The sequence below is a fragment of the Myotis yumanensis genome, unplaced genomic scaffold (assembly GCF_028538775.1).
Source record: "Myotis yumanensis isolate MYYU_CA2020_CCGP unplaced genomic scaffold, mMyoYum1.0.hap1 SCAF_12, whole genome shotgun sequence".
Lineage (NCBI taxonomy): Eukaryota > Metazoa > Chordata > Mammalia > Chiroptera > Vespertilionidae > Myotis > Myotis yumanensis.
The window spans coordinates 54,525,915-54,546,625 of NW_027223763.1; the positions used below are offsets into that span (position 1 = coordinate 54,525,915).

A 20,711-nucleotide genomic window follows, 5' to 3' on the forward strand; every position below is an offset into this window, starting at 1 on the left:
GTGTACAATCCTATAATACATCACCTGTATATTGTCTTCCTCCATCACCATTTCTCCTCCCTATATCTACTCTTTTATCTCCCTCCACCCTTCCCCTCAAGTTTTTCCTCTTTGCTTCATCCCTTCACCTTTGTCACCCAGCCCCACAACCTCCCTCCCCTCTGAAAGCTGTCTGTCTGTTCTCTGTATCGATGAGTCTGTTTCTATTTTGTTTGTTATTTTGTTCATTAAATTCCAGATGAGTGAAATCTTATGGTATCTGTCTTTCTCTAACTGGCTTATTTTCACTTAGCATAATACTGTCCAGGTCCATCAATGCTGTAAGATTTCCTTCTTTTTTTATGAGTAATCCATTGTATAAATGTACCACTGCTTTTCTGTCCCCTCATCTACTGATGGTTACTTGGGCATAGCTCCATTTCTTTAACAGCAAAATGTGAGGAGTGATTCTTGATTGTAAAATATGTTGAGATTACATCAAAGTACATTAAATCAAAGTGGTATCATATCGAGTGGGCAAAAATAGGTTTACAGTTGTGAGTACATGAGTTTATTACTTATTAAGTATTGTTTATTTTCCTTATGAGCAACTGTAAATCTACTTTTGCCCCTAGAGTTGTTAATGAATACTTACATAGGCCAGTGCCTGTTTAATCCAAGTTGTAGAATTGTATCTTTTTATTTTTTTAAATATTTTTTTTTATTGATTTCAGATAGGAAGGGAGAGGGAGAGAGAGATAGAAACATCAGTGATAAGAATCTTTGATCAGCTGTCTCCCGTACACCCCCTACTGGAGATCCAGCCCACAACCCAGGCATGTGCCATTGACCGGAATTAAACCTCAAACCCTTCAGTCCACAGGTCAACACTCTATCCAAACCAGCTAGGGCTAGAATTTTATTTTTTTAAAAAGATGATTCATTTTTAACCAATTCTAAATTGTCAACAGAAAGTTGATAGAATATCAATTTATACCACACTGATCATACCACAATATAGATTAAAAAATTGATGTAGAGAAAAAATTAAGTAATATTAAAACCTAAGAAGCTAATTAGGGGAAGAATTGCATGGTATTTCTGGTTTTAAATATCCAAACCCATACTTTTTTTCTAGGGTACCAATCTGTTTGGGATACCATTTTCCTACACTGTTTTTATTTTCGACTTCATAAAAATACTAGAGGCCTGATGCACAAAATTCGTGCAAGGGTCTCGGCCCTCACAGCTGTGGCTTCATCTGGAAGGTCGTCTGGATGGTCAATCTGCTATTTGGTCTAATTAGCATATTAGCTCTTTTATTATATAAGATAGCAAAGAAATGCCCAAACATACTGAGTCAAAAATAAAAACAAACAAAAATAAAACAATATATACTATAGTATATATATATATATATATATATATATATATATATTGTTTTATTTAATTTTACGAAAAGCACTTAGGTAAACTATTTCTATATGATTATAATAAATTATATTATGATAGAAAACAATATTAAATTATGATTAGAGTGGCATAATCAATGTATGAGCAAGAATCTGTTAAGATCATCTGACTGTCTTATATCTTTGTAATTTTCACAATGGGAAAAAAAAAACCAGTGCCTGTGTGGTAGTTTCTCTTGACAGGCTCAAACAGAAAATAAAATTTAGTTTTTTGACTAGGCATAGAGCTAATTGTGATACTAAGGTATAAAAGCAACTGCAAATATTTAGGGTTTTACATAATGATAATTATGTAATTCTTATTATTGGTACAAAAATATTTTCCTAACGAGTATAAGCTGAGAAAGTGATCTAATTACTATAATAATCATACTGCAATTCCACATAGCACCTTTCATTCAAAACCATCTATTACTAATTGTTATAATTATAAATAATCATCACACGCTATGGATGTAGCTGCATCTCTCTGAAGTAGCATCGGGATATTATTTTAATGGTAGTTAAGTATATTAAAGATGGCAAAAGCTGTTCAGAAACTTGCTCATGAAGTGAATTAGGAGTACCTAGAAGTATTTCTTAGAAATATGTATCCTGTTCCTTAGCATGGAGCACCAGATCTTTTTTTTTTCTCCTAAAGGGAAATCTGGGATTTTCTAATCACCCATCATTTTAAGAAACTTTTACTACATTATCTTCATTAAACTGCTATTAGAATACAGCTTACAAAGGAACATTTGTTTTAAGAACATTTTTAAATGGACTCAACTAAAACAAAGTGTGTTTAGCAATTAGGTGAGGAACAATTAATGTGATTGCATTTGAAAGGCAAGAAACAAACTTCTTTTGTGTCCATTAAAAACACAAAACAGGAAAAATACACAGACAGACCTTCAGAGAAACTTAAGTATGTCCCTAAATTGGGAGAACACAAAACCCAAGAGGAAGAACATATTTGTCATGAGAATTTTAAGAACAATGAGATGGGGTTTATGGGCAGGAAATGGGAGATCAGAATAAGAATTTGGAGTCAAGACCTTTGCCTTTCTATGTCAGATACTTGAAAAGCACTTCACCCCATCTTTGTGCTTCTGATGGAAAATAGCCTTGCTTCCCATATACAGATGGACTCTGAATTCTCAGCAGATTCTCCCCAAGACTGAATCTACCACTTTGGATTCTGGAGAATGAAATAATAGCTTACTCACAGTTTAGCAAAATTATTCTTGGAAGAGGTAGCATCTGCTCCAGAAAGCAATGGCCTCATGTCAATCTAAGCTGCAGTCCTTGTCTAACTTCCGTAGACAGTCAAGTTATTTTTTTCTTTAACATCATTTGTTGTTGCAGTTAGTAAATGTTTGCCCAAACAGATCTGAGATCCTAATGAAACCCCCTTACGCTCTTTTAGGTCAACTCCAAGTCAGTAACCCAGATCACAGCAGTGAGGTAGTACTCTGATAAAGAGCTTCTGTTTCAGACAATGCGGTGAGCTGTTCTATGGGATGGACCATCTCATCATTGCTGAGTGACCCTTGCTCAACACTTCAGACATGGCATGCCTCCAGATTACCTTCCCACATTCTAGATCTAGTCCCCCAGTCTCTCTGGCTGTCTTGCCACTTCCTGAGCATGAAATGAATTTTTACTTACTGTATGTATGTATGTATGTATGTATGTACTGAACTTTTACCTCTTTAGGCCTTCACTTATTTTCCTCATTGCAGCTTCAAATAATTAGGTCTTTCTTTGCATAGGCCACCCCTACCCACCTCTCTCTATCCAGATCCATTTTTCAAAATTATTCAACTGCCATATATTCTTTTCCCAAAGAACAGTAACCCATACTTATCCTCTGCTACATTACCACGTACATATGTACCTGTTTTTTCCTCTCTCATCCATTTCTTCACTCAACATATGTTTACTGATTTGCCATGTACTAATAATCCTAGTTAGGAACTAAGATTGATGACCTGGCTAATGTGGCCCAGTGGTTGAATATCAACCCATGAAGCAGGAGGTCACGGTTTGATTCCAAGTCAGGTCACAATCCCTAGTAGGGGGTGTGCAGGAGGCAGCCAATTACTGATTCCCTCTCATCATTGATGTTTCGATCCCTCTCTCTCTCTCCCTTCCTCTCTCTGAAATGAATACAAACATATTAAAACATACACACACAAAAAAAAACAACACAAAAGAAACTAGAATTGATGGATAGGATAGACCAACTGCATTAGAGTAGTTAATTCATGCTTAACACTTTTTTGTCAGTTGTCTTTATATTCAGTTATTACCTATGTGCTTGTTTCTCCCATATCTTTAAAATTTATCTTGAAAATTCCCTTGTTCACATGTAAACTCTTTCTAATGTAGTCATCTCTCAGAATCAAACTCTAAGATCATTTTAACTATGCTCCATTAGACACATAGATAAATCTCGTTTTTTGTGCAAATTGTAAGCTGATCATACACTGTTAATGTGCTATACCCAGGAATCAAGACATTTTAGGGCTGGAAGGAATTTTAAAGATGATCTCCAGTATTCTCATCTAACAGACAGAAAAACAGAGGCTTGGGAAGATTAGGTTGATAACTTGTTACAAGTCACTGGTTGTTAGTAATGGAACCAAGACCAGAACCAAAATTTTATTTTCCTTGCTAGTCTCACTAAACTACATCATCATTTGGTAGTTGGGTCACGGGCATCATTGGAGTAAATAAATAACAAATCAGCCATCACCTCTGTTTTAAATTTCTTTGATTATCATTTCTCCTGGAAATGGATCAATATAGATATAAACATGACAAAATACATCGCATTTAAAAGAGAGCAATCTCTCACATATCCAGGTAAAATCATCTACATTAATTAAAGTAAAATTTTAGGAGCATACTAAATTGGAAAAAAATGAATGTAATATTTTAGGCAAGGTTATTTTAATGTCTATAATACATTTTATTTAAAATAAATCAAACAATAATTTTTAAATGGTATCATGCAAAGGAATAGTTTAAACACTTTCATTTCTAAAAGACTAAAGAGAGTAGCACATAAATTTAGTCCTTGACAATCTTCAAGTGCCAGAGATATCATTAAGTTATTTGTGGAAAATAAAATGTGGACAGCTCAGTAAGATTATGAACACTGAGTTATCACAATTCTTGGTATGTGCTCAATCACAGGTAATCAGAGAGATAAATCCACTGGAAATAACAAATCCATTCCTTCCTCATAGAATTCACCTTGGTTCACACTGAGAAGACAGTTTATTCTTATTTGAAATATTAAATTTAGGGTATTAAATGTTCTCTTATTGCAATACGGGTAAAATAAAGAAGATAAGAAGTGATTAAAGATAAAAAAAAAAGTTAGAACTAGGGACAGATACTTAACAGAAACTTTTGTTGCAACACTTTTAAGTTTCTTTACATCACCTGCGTTATCTGTACTGCTCTGGGCCCAAATGCCTCTGTGCCAGATCTAACAGATTTCTGTCTGTGGCTACCTTTTTCAAAACAACAACAACAAAATAACAGTCAAAAACATGACTCATACAAATAGCTCACATATAGGCTAAATATTTATTTAATTTTTTAGTGAGTTGAACCATCAGGATGGAAAAGATGGATAAAGGAAGGAATAGAGGAGCAGAGAACAAATAGTCCATTGGAAAGAGGCTGAGTAAACAAATCCACCAGGAAGCACCTTTTTTTATACCTGCAAGTCTGGGAACCCACAGCAACAGAGTATCTAAATCCAGCATGCCTGTTTTTGTAAAAATTTTTATTGGAACACAGGCATGCCCAATCATTTACCAAGACTGCTATCTACCAGTCCTCCAAGGCACTTGCAGAGACCTCAAAGAATAGTTTGGGGGTAAAAGACATCTTAAATGATTTTCAACCTGAATTTAGGGTTTTTTCTTCGGAAGGCAAAATTAAAAGGGTTTAAGTGTTATTTGAGTAGATTTAATTATTTGATTAAAGCACTCTCAGATGTGTCTGAAAACAAGGAATAGCTATAGTTTGGAGTAAGATTACAACATAATTTTAAGTAACCTCCTTTTTTTCCTTCTCTCTCTCTTTAAGCTAGAACAAAGCACTGAAACTTTCAGGTTAGATACTATGAAATCTCTATCTGAGCAGATTACAGAAAATAATAACTTTTTACTATCGCTCCACAAGAGCAAACTAAATTCTTCTAAGCCAATTTTTCATTCCAACAGAGGACAAAGAAAAGAAAACTAGTTCTAGCTTTGCATTAATACATTTATTGACAAGCTCTTTTGAAAACTTCTCCTAATAAGTCCATCTAAACTGAGCAAATTTTACCAACATTTTGATATATTTTATTACTTTCAGAATTATTATTTGTAGATATTAGGATTCAAGGCAAACACAGATTTTACGTTTGTTTGTTTTGTATATTCAGTTTTCTACATAAAGTCAAGTTCTGTCCTTCACTATGTTCTTTCACATTCTGAACAATTTGCCTGGCCGGCCTGGCTCAGTGGTTGAGCATCGACCTATGAACCAGGAGGTCATGGTTCAGTTTGCGGTCAGGGGGGATGTGCAGGAGACAGCTGATCAATGAGTCTCTCCCAACATCGATGTTGCTATTTCTCTTCCTCTCTAAAATCAATAAAAATATTTTTGAAAATAAACAATTTTCATTAAGAATAAAATACTCTCCTTTTTGATATACAAAACCATTATTTTAGTTCCAGTTCTTTGCCATGATTATTCCCAGTGTAGTCTCAACTGCACGACGACTAAGCTATCATTTTTTAATCAAATTTACTAATCTTTCAGAGAGAAACTGTAGAATAATCACAGTCTGTCATATACATGTTAGCATTTTAGCAGTCCAGCAAAGCTTATATACTACATTATAAGACCTCCACAGCCAAAAACATATTTTTCACACCTTTGTAGGTGGCAAAATTAATATGTTCATTAAAATCACCCAAAGATATAGTCACTTTATTATTATAAAATAAAAGCAAAGGTATCAGCCCTAGTCAGTTTGGCTCAGTGGCTAGCCTCAGCCCAAGCACTGAAGGGTCCAATCAAGGGCATGTACCTCAGTTGCAGGCTTGATTTCAGTCCCTGGACGGGTCTGGGAGGCAACCAATCGATGTGTCTCTCTCACATTGATGTTTCTCTCTCTCTCTGTTTCTCTCCTTTCCCTTCCATGCTCTTTAAAAACCAATGGAAAAATATCCTCAGGTGAGGATTAACAACAACAACAACAAAAACCCCCAAAGATATCAATAACAATTGGTGACCAGTGTTTCAATAGTCTGTCCTCCTTAGAAATTATACACATACCCATATGTTTTTGTTTATTAACTTGATATTACTCTAAGTTCTAAATAAATATCTTGCAAATTATGTTTAACCTGGTACAGTACAGAAAATTATTACAGTTGAATTAAAAAGACTAAGAAAGAATTATAATTACATATATTTTACAATACATAATTGCATATTTTCTTAATCTTACATAATATATGGAAGTCACATTAGCTTATCAGTAACCGAGTATAGTAAATTGAGGAAGTTAAAATTAACTAGTCTCCTTATTAGATAATAAATCCAAATCTCAAAAACTTAAATTATGTTTATTCCCCATATTGAAGAAATCAAGAAAAAGACACTTAGCTATTTATAACCTAAAATTATGAAAACAATTCATCTCTAAAGATTCACTTTGATTCTTCCACAAAAATGCTTCTGAGTTAGTATTGTCTGTAAGGAAGTTTTATTGTTGTTTTTCCTTTAAAAGGTCAGTGCATTCAGTGTATTAGAGTTCTTTTTTTTTTTTCTTGCTTAAAATTCTGGTAATATTAAATTTTTGCAAGTATTTGTTAGCTTCTATAATTAGATTTTTTAAGAGACTAATTTAATTCATTAATGTACTCTAGATGTAGAAAAATATTTCATTTTCTAATCATGAGCAGTAAAAGGTTTTTTCGATTAAATGCTCCACCATCAACAGGACTTGAAACTTCAATTCTACCACCTCAGGCACAGGGCACTAGAAAACACAGAACACACATGCTCAAAGGGTTGTTCTCCTACTCCGTGGAAATAGAATATTTTCTACACGGATTTGAGCGCACCAATAGACAAACAATATAGACCAACTAGCATATTTGTTGTTGGTCAAGAATCTGAAACAACAGCAGCTAAACAAACCAGAACAAAAAGAACCAGACCAGAAGAAAACTGAGAGTCAGAAAAGGTCAAGTTCTATTTCTGTTGATGAGTCACTCAAGAAGTCTCTTTGTGGGCAACTCTGTTTAACCAGTCCTAGCAGGTAAGCAAAGTATAATGTTCAAAAAGATGAAAACATGACCCTCTTACAAACCCAGAGGGAGCACATGTCGCAGATTTACTTAGCTCATTTAATGAGAGAACAAGCAAGACGGTGTGGACATGAGAAACGTCCAAACATGTAGAGAATTTTATATTAGAGTTTACATGAGCAAAAAATAATGACAATAATTGCTGGGAAGCAAGATCTCAAATGCTCCAGGGAATGACAGTTTTGAAATTAACAAGGAAGATTACTTTCTCCAAGCAAGGTGGGGCTTAGATTACTGGATAGTGAACAAAATTACGTGCTCTCTTGAGGGTGGTTATGCTTATTTCAAAGGTGTGGTTAACCTAGATGCACTCAAAAAAATGTACAGGTTTTGCTTAAGGCCAAGATAAACCTTCTGCTAAAGAAGTTATGTGCCTAGGGCATGACGGCCAATCATGACCTTCCCAGTTAGAAGTTTGTGATCAGATCACCCTGTGAGATTACTTTCTGGTGATGATTTGGCTGGTTCAAAAGAGAATTAGAGGAAAGGTTGATATATTTTCTGAAAAAGACATATGAAATCATTTTGTTAAGTTAGAGTTTCTCTGAGCAAATGTTTAATGTCTAGCAGGATAGTAAAACCATAGCCTTTGAGATTATTTTTTAGCTAGACAAAAGTCATTTTCATGTCATCCGGATGCAAGTCTATAAGCCAAGTTCTAACTTGATAAATCTGGGCCACATTAATAGTAAATAGCAGGTCACATAAGGGTAATCCCATAGATAATTAAAATAATGCTTTGCTGGGCCTCTAAGGCCCTCAAAGAGATATTCAAATTATTTACATATCTTCAAGGCCATTGATTCTCTCTTTGGTTGTGTCCAGTCTACTGACATATTCATTTACATTACAGTGATTTTTACTTAGAGTATTTCCTTTTGATTCTTTGGATTTCCATCTTCCTGCTTTTTTTTTTATCTACCTGTTCTTGCATATTGCCCACGCAAGAACATATTTTTATTAGATCCCTTAGCATATTAGCATAACTATTTTAAATTTTCAGTCTAATAATTCCAAAATCTGTGCCATATCTGAGACTATCATTTCTCTTTTGGGTATTAAACCACCTTTTTTTAGGAAGAAGAAAGGTTAACCCGTGGGAGATGCAGATGGCCCCTCAATGAACATGTTTTTGTCTTCATCAATAAATATTTACCTATTTGTTCTATGTTTTACTTTTTTTCAAACTATGAAACAATGTTTTAATAAAGCAGCATTCCATCAATAGAGTGGTCCATTAGCCGTTACCCAAAATTATCCACAAGTAAAAAGATCTCAGGCACTTACTACTCAAAGTGTGGTCCATTTACCAAAAGCATTGGTGTATTCCTTATTCATGCTGCATAACACTCTAAAACTTGGCAAGGTAAACAGCAAACGTTATCTCACAGCTTCTGTGAGTAAGAGTTTGGGCACAGATTCACTGCGCGCCTCCGGCTCAGAGTTTCTTAGCATTAAGTCTGCAATCACCCTGTCTGTTTGGGCTGCAGTCACCTTAAGGCTGGATTCAGGGAGGACCTGCTTCCAAACTTACTCGCACAACCTGTAGCAGTTGGCAGCCTAGCTTCTGGCTTAGCTGTTGTCCAGTGATAGTAGTTCCTTATCATGTAAATCTCACAAGAGAACAGCCCACAGCCTGGCAGATGGCTCTCATTAGAGCAAGTAATATGCCCAGACAGAAACCACAGTCTTTTTGTTACCTTTTCTCAGGAGTGACATCCCATCATTTCACCATATTCTGTTCCTCAGAAATAAGCTGATAGGCCAGTTCACAAACAAGGGCAGGGAACTCTGCAAAGATGTAGATACACCGGGGAAGAGGGGATCTTGGCAGATATCTTAAAGGTTGCTATCTCTACTGGCATCAGCTGGGAACTTGTTAGAAATCCAGGATGACAGAACAGTGAAGAGAATCTGAATTTGAACAAGATTCCACAGTGATCTGTATGCGTATTAAAGGTTGAGAAGAGCTGTTCTAGAGCGCAAGGCCCATGCACCTTATCCTGTTGCACAGACTATTTCCTCACCTAATTTTACTCAGTTAATATTACTTTCTAATGAGTGCAAAGATAAGTCTTCCTTGCAGTGCAGTAGTCCCCTACTCAACACATCGGAAAAAACTATGGCTGCAGATAGCAGATTAGAGATAGAATTAAGAGAATGAGGGAGAAAAGCGGGGCATAAGGACTGACAAACAGATCTAATCTGAAAATCAAGAAATTACTAAAAGAAAAAAAATACTGAAAGAGACGTTACATATTTGGGTGGGAAGGATGTCTGGAATCATGTAAAAAAAGAGATTTAGATGCTATTTCCTCAGCACCCTTAAGTGCACTGCTGAATAACTACGCATTAGAAATATTCTGTTTATACTTGATTCTGCATGGTTCTGTTTACCTAGAGAAGTGTGTAGCATATTTTATTAGAAATATATCCAGCAAAAATTATAATATCAAAGCACAAATGCTTGACTTTCAAATTTATTATTCCTTTACCAAGTACATTTTATATCTCAGTGATGCTTAAAAAATAATCTATATTCAATATTTAAAATCTTTTCATAAAAAATACTAATAACTTTTACCTGGCCAATGTGGCTCAGTGGTTGAGCATCGACCTATGCACCAAAGAGGTCACCAGTTCGATTCCCTGTGAGGGCACATGCCCAGGTTGTAGGCTCCATCCCCAGTAAGGGATGCGCAGGAGGCAGCCAATCGATGTTGATGTTTCTTTCTCATTGATGCTTCTATCTCTCCTTCTCCCTTCCTTTCTCTCTAAAATCAATAAAAACATTTTTAAAAAAACACTAATAACTTTGGTCTAAACATTTTACATTTTCCTCAAATTCTAGTTATTGGAAAAGATAAATTACATTGGCCTTTTAATCCTTTATAGCAGTGGTTCTCAACTGGGGGTCGAACGACCCTTTCACAGGGGTCGCCTAAGACCATCGGAAAACACATATATAATTACATATTGTTTTGTGATTAATCACTATGCTTTAATTATGTTCAATTTGTAACAATGAAAATACATCCTGCATATCAGATATTTACATTACGATTCATAACAGTAGCAGAATTATAGTTATGAAGTAACAACGAAAATAATTTTATGGTTGGGGGTCACCACAACATGAGGAACTGTATTAAAGGGTTGTGGCATTAGGAAGGTTGAGAACCACTGCTTTATAGGAAAATAAATGCCCTAAGGGAGAAATGAAAGCCTCTGATTTACTTATCAAAAAATGTAGTAGCTTAGGTTAAGCCTTTATTCTGCACCTTCAGTGGGATACTAGAGCCAACTCCTACTGGCCTGTGTGATGTGTTTGCTAAATTTTCAGTTTTATGAACTAGTTTTTAGTCACAGTCACTCTTATACCTTAAAGTGTGTATTTATATAAACCTACAAATGAATAAGTTATATGAAAAGTAAGGTAATAAGTACTCAAAACACATTACTTGGTAATTATTTACTACATTTTACTATTAGTTATTTTCTGAGGTTATTTAAAACATTTATTATTTCTATTGGGTGCAATACTATCTAATGCTGAACTACTGAGAATCTCTTTCCAACTCTATGCCTAGTTATATCACATTGGTAGATTGAAACTGACCATGGTAGGAGTATTGACAGCACAGAAACTGGAAGACACTATAAATCAGAACTTGACCTTTATTTTGTGGCCATAAAACAGTGATGGGGAAAATGTGAATACTGCAGATTAAACTGAAAAGGGGGCCGAGTCTTTAGCTATCACATATCAACAGCACACGCAGAAAGGGAACTATTCTTCACATATTCAAAACCCATTATCCAATTTAGCAAAGTTGCTCACACCACTGACAAACCAGCAAGGTGCAGACATAACAAGTGCCGAGGCACATATAACAGGTTTCAGTTTAGCACATATAATTTGTACTGGTGTGAAAAATAGTTTAGCAGTAGATCACGTATGAGATTTAATGACAGAATTATTGAGAAAAGAGCTCGTGGATTAGGAGCAATTCTATTTGTTGAATTGTGGTTGAACTGCAACCACAGGTTCAGTTTAGCAAAAATGAACAAACGCATTCTGTGAGACTCAATTAGTTACATGAAATTCACAAGAAAAGGCACTACATATTTTAGTGTTATTTGTAAAGTGTGTGCTACACATCTTTTATGCTGGTACAATTTCTATTACGTGTGTGTGTGTGTGTGTGTATGTGTGTGTGTGTGTGTAGTTTTCCAGGGAGCCAGTTGTTAAGCATCTATCCGCTTATCCTCCCTTCCCTCCCACTGTAAGCACAGCTACTACATATCACAGAGGAGCACTTTACATACCCCAGTCTTCCATGTAAAAATACCATTTTAAGTTCTAAATTAGAAAAATGCACATGGTACAAATGTGGGGAGTCAGTGTTTCTGTTACATCATTCCAAAGAATTTCAACCCAGGTGATTACACTCTGCATGTATGTATTGAAAGCACTCAGGAAGCCAATCTCACTACATTAGGATATGGGAAAGGAATTGACTTCACAGGCATCTAAGATTCCGTTGGACCTAAAACCTGAGGGAACAAGGCTGAAGACTCCTATCCAACCAGCAGAAACCGTCCAGATCTCAGGAGCAGGCCTGGTGGCTGGAATTTATGTTGAAGACTCGGGAGGGTCACATGTGCCCCTTTCACATAAACCAGATGCAGCTTTTGAATTTATCAAAACAACATCCATCAGTCAACTGTGCTGCTGATAGTGTTTTTATGTATGTAATTTCGTCTTTGGGGAAATAACTCTTCTATAAGGTCTTGGGAAAAGAGTGAACTGTTTTAGTTATTGTTCAGTTCCCCAAATAAACAACATAAATGGAGGGAGACAAAGACTGATATAAAAATGGAATCCTCTGTTGCCCAATTAGAAACAAATTGTGTTGTCAGTTTTTAACTGAAAAAACAAACGGAGGAAAAGCTCTGGTGGAACCTCACGGACTTGTGGATGGCTTGTCCCCTGAAGCGTTCATTCCAAAGCAAAGGCTGTGGGTGGGAACGCACAGTCTTCTAGACCGCACGGACAACAGCATCCTTGCAGATCCTCTGCGAAAAGAGTTAGCAGAGTGCTTCACACATAAAGCTATTCATAAAATGCTGGACATGTGAAGGGTGGGCAGGCAGAAAAATCTCCTGTGATCCTCAAATGGAGGATGTGGTGAATTTAGAGAGGGAGCAAATTTGGACACAAGAAGGTTATGCAAAGTGAACATGCAGATAAACTGGGATGAACTGCTGGAAAAACAATATTCCAAGCATATTTGAAACAGCTCTTTCCTTTAGTGCATACAGATGCTTTTGATTATGTTTGTATATTTAGAAATAAATATGGCTAGAAAAGAGCTTCCCCCAACTGCACATCTGAAAACAATGTTGATTGGTTTCTTCTGATTTAAAACCGGGATTAGAGCATCATGTTAAAAAGCAAATCTAATCTGGCTTCCTTTCTGCTTGTTCATTATTATGGACCTGCTTGAAAAGTAGTCTTTCTCCCTTCTAATTCAGATGACAGCCTGCTGGATGTTTGGGATTTAGGTCATGGATACTGTGGCTTTTACAGTAGAAATTCTGATGAATCCATCCTCATAAATAAAAGGGGAGAAACAGTAATAGAGAGCTTTGAGAGAGAGATGAGAACATGGTGCTAACCCAGCCTGTAGTCTGACAAGAAAGAGTAATGGCCTTATCTGGAAGACACAATTCTGCAGTCCAAGTGCACACTGCAGTCAATACACAGGCATGTTAAAGAGGATATGCATGTTTATCTTGGAGTAGAACACAATATGATTTTTATTTCAACCCAAATGGTAAGAGCTAAAATTTCTATCACTGCATTCACATAGAGCTTACACTTCTGGCCTTAGCCATGAGTTTTTACCAGCTAAGTCTTTTGCTGGAGATACTGAGCAGCAAAAGCGGTGTACCTTGTCTCCTCTATAATTTGCGGAATTTTCTCATAGCAGAAACAATTTAGTGAGCAAATGGCCACAGGAAAGGCAAAGGATCGGAGACAACGTCAGGGTGGAGGGAGATACTGAGATGATCTATCCTACAGAATCTTCTTATCAAATAACATCTTAATACCAAAAGCAGACACAAGTGACAGCTGGGTCCCTCAGCTGAGTTAAATCTTCTTTACTGGGCAGAAATCAGTCTTTGTTCACAGACTGTTTTGCCACATCCACCGAGTCCAGTGGCTCACTGCAGCTCAGACAACACCCAGGATGTGGTTTTCAGGCCTATGCGCCAGGCCACTTTGCCCAGAGGTCACGTAGGTCGACAGAGGCAGTGGCAGGTTCCTCATTTACCACCACAAAAGAAGTTGGCTAGTTTGTCACTCCCTCATTCATTGAAAATGTGATTGCATTCTCTCTTTCTGGGATTCCATTGAGCCAATTTGTAACCTTTGGATTCTTTCAGTATTAACATGAGAGTCTGAAAGAAAACATAGATCTGGAAAAGTTTACCATTAAGAATATTTGCTCTTTCAAGATCCTTCATTTCAAGTTCTGCCACAGACCCAATTCACCTCCCGTTTAAAAGTGGTATGAAATGTCAGCATTCATTCCATCTAAAGTGCAGCAACTAAGGGCCAGAGTGGGAGAGAGGGAGCCGGGAGAGAGGAAGGGGCAGCCACTTTGAGGGATCAATTCACGCAAACCTTTTTTTGGTCAATGTCCTATGTGTGTGTTTGCTCCCTGTGTGTAACTCATTGCATCAAGTGTTTGCAGAACACCTGTGCTGTGCTCGTACCCATTATTGCCTCCAAACAAACACAGTAATGTTTGGAGTGTGATTCACACCTTGAAATCCACTTCCTTTCAGAGATACTAGCTTGTAATCTGCACACTGAAGATAGGAATAACCCTGCACCAGTTTCTCGGTGTCCCAATCCTGTGAATGGAGAGGCGTGGGATTGCACGCTGGCAGCGTCTCAACACTGAAGTGCTCTTTCCAGAAGCTGCCTCTGACTGTGACATGATTTACTTAAATAAAAAAAATGTATTTTCTTCTAGAAGCAAACATGTCACTGGCCCACAGCAGAACCCAAGGGAGGGGCGCTCCTGACAGATGGTCCAATCTGGCAAAATCATTCAGCCCTTGAATGAACGCTAATTGAGCACCTACTATGTGCCAAGACTCTTGTACGTCCTGAGCACAGAGCAGTGAAGAGGACACTAAGTCCTGTGCACTCTGTGGTACTTCCATGCCAATGGGGGAGACAGAAAACAAGTGGAAAATAAGAAGCAGAATGATTCCAACGAGTGATAAATATTATGAAGGGAGCAGAAAGCCCAGAAATGTGGTGTGGGGGTTGGATATCATGTCCCCTCTCCAAAGTAGGGACACAGATTCAGATCATAAGGAGGGCCTCCCACCTCTCGCCATTCTCAGAGTAAGGTTACGGGACCTTAGAAGACCTCAGGTGAAAGAACTGCATAGTCTCCTGCCAACATAGCCATTCTCTCTCTCTCTCTCTCTCTCTCTCTCTCTCTCTCTCTCTCTCTCTCTCTCTCTCCCTCGTCTACTCTCTTCCTAATCGACGGTCAGACTTCATAAGGACTGAGATGAATAATAGTGAGAAAAGGTGGGGCAGCTACTGGAGACTGCAGTGACACTGTGATTTAGTTCTGCGGTGGTGGATTGCTCATACTTCCAAGGGTCATCAGCAGTAGCATAGCCACACCTTGGTTCCAGGAGAAAGCAGTGAGTATGAAGCAAGCTGCCTGCAGCTCCAGGAAATGGATGGGCAGCGTGTGAACCGGCTGGCCCAGGGCTCCCACAGTGGGAAGCTGTTTACTCTCTCACCAAGGACAGAGAGTGAGACACAGTTGATCTGTGATCATGATCAGCCAGATCAACGCGTTCTAACTGACCCGCTTTCGTCAGTTTTTTTTCCCCCAACTGTGGTTCAATGGCCTGTGAATGTTTGCTTTCAGGAGAAAAGAATTTTTTTATTTAAATAAATCATGTCACGGTCAAAGGAAGCTTTTGTTGCTTCAGAGTCTACTCCCCTCTTATTCATATTGTGCAATGAATTTTTTTTTAAATTGTATTTGATGCAGCCACTGTGTGGCTCAGGCAAAATTTGCTAAAATGTTATCTTAAGTGTGTTTTAACCCTTGAGTGACACAGTTTTCTGGGAATGTGTATTATTATGTTTTGAGATCCCCAAATTACGACTATTTGTAAAAGAGAAAAAATCAATCATTGCTTATGACACGCCTAAAAGAGATGGAAGAAATAGGAGACATGGCTTCTTTCTTAAAGGCACTTTAAATTTAGTCAAGAAACAGCTCAAAGACACAATCATAGGTAGCAATGTATGACCGTAGAAAATTAAGCTAAACTGTGAGATATAAACTAATAGGACTTCAGAGGAGGCTGGAATTAGCAAGTAGGGTTGATGGAAGAGGTGGGAACTGGAGGATGGAGTGGATTTAGGGAAGAAGACAGTAAAAGTATTTCAAGTGAAGGGAATAGCAGGGACACACCCAGAGCTGAGCCTAAGCTGGGAGACTTGCCTGGGACAGGGTGGGAATGTGAACAGATGCAGCTGTGCTCATTTGGGAAATGGTCTCATTTACAGTGTATTGCACCAGCATTTATACTGCACCAGCAATGGGCACAGCGGGTTTTCTCAGCTACAGTTGCCTGACTGAAGACATTTGCAAGACTTTGGCTCATCCTGACTTTCTATGCTCCTCAGTGGACTAAGGCAAATTGTTGCTGATTTGTAAATATTTGTTGTATTACAGTATCTTGATGGCTCATGGGGTGTATGGGTGAATTGGAACATAAAAACTGCCAGAAAGTCTCCTTCTCCAACAGGTCACTGCAAGGTCATTGAGATGACTCCACAAATAGAAATGCTAGTATATGATGATATAATGATTCCTTAATTTCTACACATTTCCCCTCTTAGACCTGCTAAGTTTACATCCTTCTGTTTGTGAACACCTCAGTGAAATGATTTCACTGGTTACCTTCCACAGAATTTGTTCTCAGTGCTCTCTCGGAAAAGATAAGGAAATCACCCAATCGCTTTATTGAATATCCTATCAAAATGAAGGCTTTTTAAATTGTACTTTGTGCTTTTTATATTTATACATCTATATTTTATCCTGTAATCTTAGATCTTTGAAGTCCCTGGTAGAAATTCCATCTCTCCTAATGTTTGTTCACCACATTCACTAAATGCAAAGTTTGCCTTCAGTTATGGATTAACTCCTAACCAGGAAATATTTTTTACAAAAATGCATGCGTAGATTTGAAGACAATAGGCTCCTTTCTTCCTTATGGCTTGAGTCACTTGTGACTGAGTGCCTTTGAAAATTCTAGAAACCTATAAATTTGAATTAGCCATGGATGTTAAAGAGAATTAGCAAAGCTCAGACTCTTGGGTTAAAAGATTCCAACTGAAAAAAACAAAAACAAAAAACAGGAATCCATTTCAAACCATAAAGAATGTGACTAGGACCCCTGGTGGCCAAACATGTCCCTGCCTCCCAGTCCAGGCACTGGAGTCTTTATAGGAGCCCCATCTCTCCAGCTCCAAGAACAAAGGGAATGAGGAGAGTTCGTGCAGCCCCCCTTTTCCCACCTTCCCCAGAACCACCACACACCTGATGTTAGCAAGTGTTCCGCTGAAGTGTAAGACCCACAAAGGAATTACGTTTTGTGGCTTTAAAGACAGATTTCTCCAAGGTAGCTTAGATTTATCAGAAGAAATGCACACCGAGAAGGCACTTAGGGGAGTTTTAGAACCTTCTCAGAATTCCATGTCCCAATTTTGATCGGGGCTGCCCCATCTTGTAAAGTATATCAGCCTAGTATAATGGTACCCTTTTGGATTCCAGGAATATTACAGCAATTTGGTTCCTCTTAGAAATAAGGCATTATTGAGTACTATATATGTTCATAAATCATAAAGAGAACAGACCTCTTCTGTACTCTCAAATCTTTTCTGTTTCTTCATCTGGAAAATGGGGATAAAAATAATATACCTGTGGTATAGAATTACTGTAACGAGTGTTGAGCTTCTATAATGATGCCTGGCATGTTATCACTCAAAAAGCTAGAAGCTGCAACAGGATTATGATAATTCCTAATTTCTACACATTTCTCCTCTCCCCACCTCTTAGCATCCACCCACATATTCTCAAGTAAACTTGGATAAACTATTAATTGGGCCAAAGAGAGCATACGTGTTTTAGCTGGAACCTGATATTCAGTATGAAATTTCCAGGCATCTTGGTCAGGGTCAGGGATGCAGTGGGAGTTTCATTGTCTCTTTTGGAGCCTGATGCGTCCGGCGGGAAGCGAGCTCCTTGATTATGACTCCTGCCATGGGTCAGCCGTTTTCAAAAACATCCTGAGATCGAGTGAATTTAGTCTACGGATTTAAAATCACGGGCTGAAGAAGAGAGAATCCAAATGAATGTTGGGTCTTGCACAAACGTAGACTCACTGGAAGGTCTTTCCTCTCTCCCTCTTCTCTGCAGGTTAATCTCAGAGCCACGGACGCCAGGCTCATGCGTCAGCTGCTTGTGATCAACGAGAGCATTGAGTCCATCAAGTGGATGATCGAAGAGAAAGCCACCATCACCAGCCGAGGCAGCAGTCTCAGTGGCAGCCTGTGCAGCTTACTGGAGAGTCAGAGCACCTCCCTCCACGGCAGCTACAATAGCCTACACGATGGCAGCGACGGGCTGGATGGCATCTCCGTGGGGAGCTATCTGGACACCTTGGCAGATGATGTGCCAGGCCATCACACCCCGTCAGACTTGGACCAGTTCAGTGACAGCTCCGTCACGGAGGACTCCCAAGCACTGCGCAAGCATCCCAAATTGGATTCTGAATACTACTGCTTTGGCTGATGACCCAGGTTTTTTGCATGGGTTTAGTGTGCAATTAACTTGTATTTATCTCTCTTCTCTGCTGCTATATTTTTGGTGTGATTTTTTTTTTACATGATAACCTTTAAAAAAAAAGGAAGCATATTTTGAAACTGCTTGATGATATTTCTGTTGCTCCTAATATTTCTAATCTGGATTCATCTATTTTTCTCTTTTACATCTCTATTTTTATTTATTACGATGATTTTTTTTTTCCTCGCCCTTCTTTTCCAGTGGCACAAAGAAAGAAGGGGGAAAGAATAAGCAATAACTATGTTTTTGCTTTTGTTTTCAGAGCAAGGGGTCAGGGATGACATCAAAAACTTTGCTAAATTTTGCAATAAACCAAAGTCTGATAACAGCTAATTGTGTTGCTTGCATTCCTAAATGACTCCAAGTGTCATTGTCTAGAAGATACTGAGGTTTATTACTGTTTACAGAGTACACTGAACAAAATGCCTGGGACCACGTTAGGCATTATTTCCAGTCCACAACTTCCTAGCCTAACAATCAACAAAACTGTTAGTCACGTATTTTTATGGCAATCATTTGGAAGACTCAACGATATGAAATCTATTCAGTTCAACTTTGTATTCATAGCGTAGATCAGCACTTTCTCATCAGTGATTCCTTCATTTTTTTTATTTTTATTTTTTTTAATCCTCACCCAAAGATATGTTCCCATTGATTTTTAGAGAGAGTGGAAGAGAGGGAAAGACAGAGAGAAACATTAATGTGAGAGAAACACATCGATTGGTTGCCTCCTGCATGAGCCCTGACCAGGGCCCAGGCCAGGGAGGAGCCTGCAACGGAGGTACGTGCCCTTGACCAGAATCAACCTGGGACCCTTTGGTCTGCAGGCTGACGCTCTATCTACTGAGCTAAACTGGCTAGGGCTTCTCATCAGTGATGCTAACTGAAACGGTAGACTATGTTGTGTGGTAATATTTGATTATCCCAAATTTCAAAGATAATTGAGATGAGATATGATGGTGATTAGAGGTTAAGCCTCAGGGGTGAGGAACATCCAGCCCGCAGGCCATATAAAGCCCATGAAATCATTTGGTCTGGCCCTGCTAAGGCATTAGGGGTGAGTTAATTAAATGTTTAACCAAATATAACAGCTAATTTTTAAGTTGATAACTTTGTATTCCTCCGAATAATGTTATAAATACCCAAATGGCCTTTGGCTGAAAAATGGTTCCCCACCCCTGGGTTAGGGGGTCCTAAATTTAATTGTATTTTGAGATTTTCTTAACATTCACTTATATGCATTTTGCAATTGCAATCAGATATATAAAAACTTAGATAATACATATGAATGGATGGATAGATATATTACATGCAAAGCAGAATCACTATTCACTTATATGATATCATTTCATCCTGCAGTGGATAAATAATCTCTTAATTTTGATGTGATTTTATTAATCCTCCACATTTCCTTTACCTTAATGATTCCTAGTGAGTTAATCTGTTGAGATGTCAAACTGTATTTTGTAATGATACATGTTTCTGCACAAAATATTTTACAATATGAATCAAAAAGTATTCCTATTTAAACTAAAAAATGTCCATATTCAAGACATGGTTTCCCCAAAATGTCCTTTGTTACTGTGTACCTATAACACACTTGTCAAATGTATTGTTTGTTTCCAGGACATATATTATTCAATTTACGATTAAAATCTATAGGGTCTATATTCTACACTGGTCCTTTTTCATAAACTTCTTGATATAATGTTCATCACAACAATTTCATAATGTGGGGATTGTCTCCCTTCTATGTTTGAGAAACTAAGATATACAGAAGGTAGGTAAATGGGTCAAATCACCCAGTCAGGGTCAGAACTGGGATTTGAATTTGGGTATGTCTTATTCCTAACAATAACACTCAGTAGACTCTTCTGTATCTATTGAACTTAAATAATAAAGTACCAATGAGAAAGCAAGTATAA

At 37.7% G+C, this 20,711-nt stretch overlaps 1 protein-coding gene across 1 annotated transcript in view; it reads left to right on the forward strand.

Moving 5' to 3' along the window:
* Positions 1 to 20,509, forward strand: part of LURAP1L (leucine rich adaptor protein 1 like) — a 42,659-nt gene extending 22,150 nt beyond the window's left edge. The window contains exon 2 of the mRNA XM_070431677.1: positions 18,361 to 20,509. Coding sequence (XP_070287778.1) covers positions 18,361 to 18,735 — 375 coding nt within the window. The 3' untranslated portion in view covers positions 18,736 to 20,509. The remainder of the gene's footprint in view (positions 1 to 18,360) is intronic.
* Positions 20,510 to 20,711: the final 202 nt, after the last annotated feature.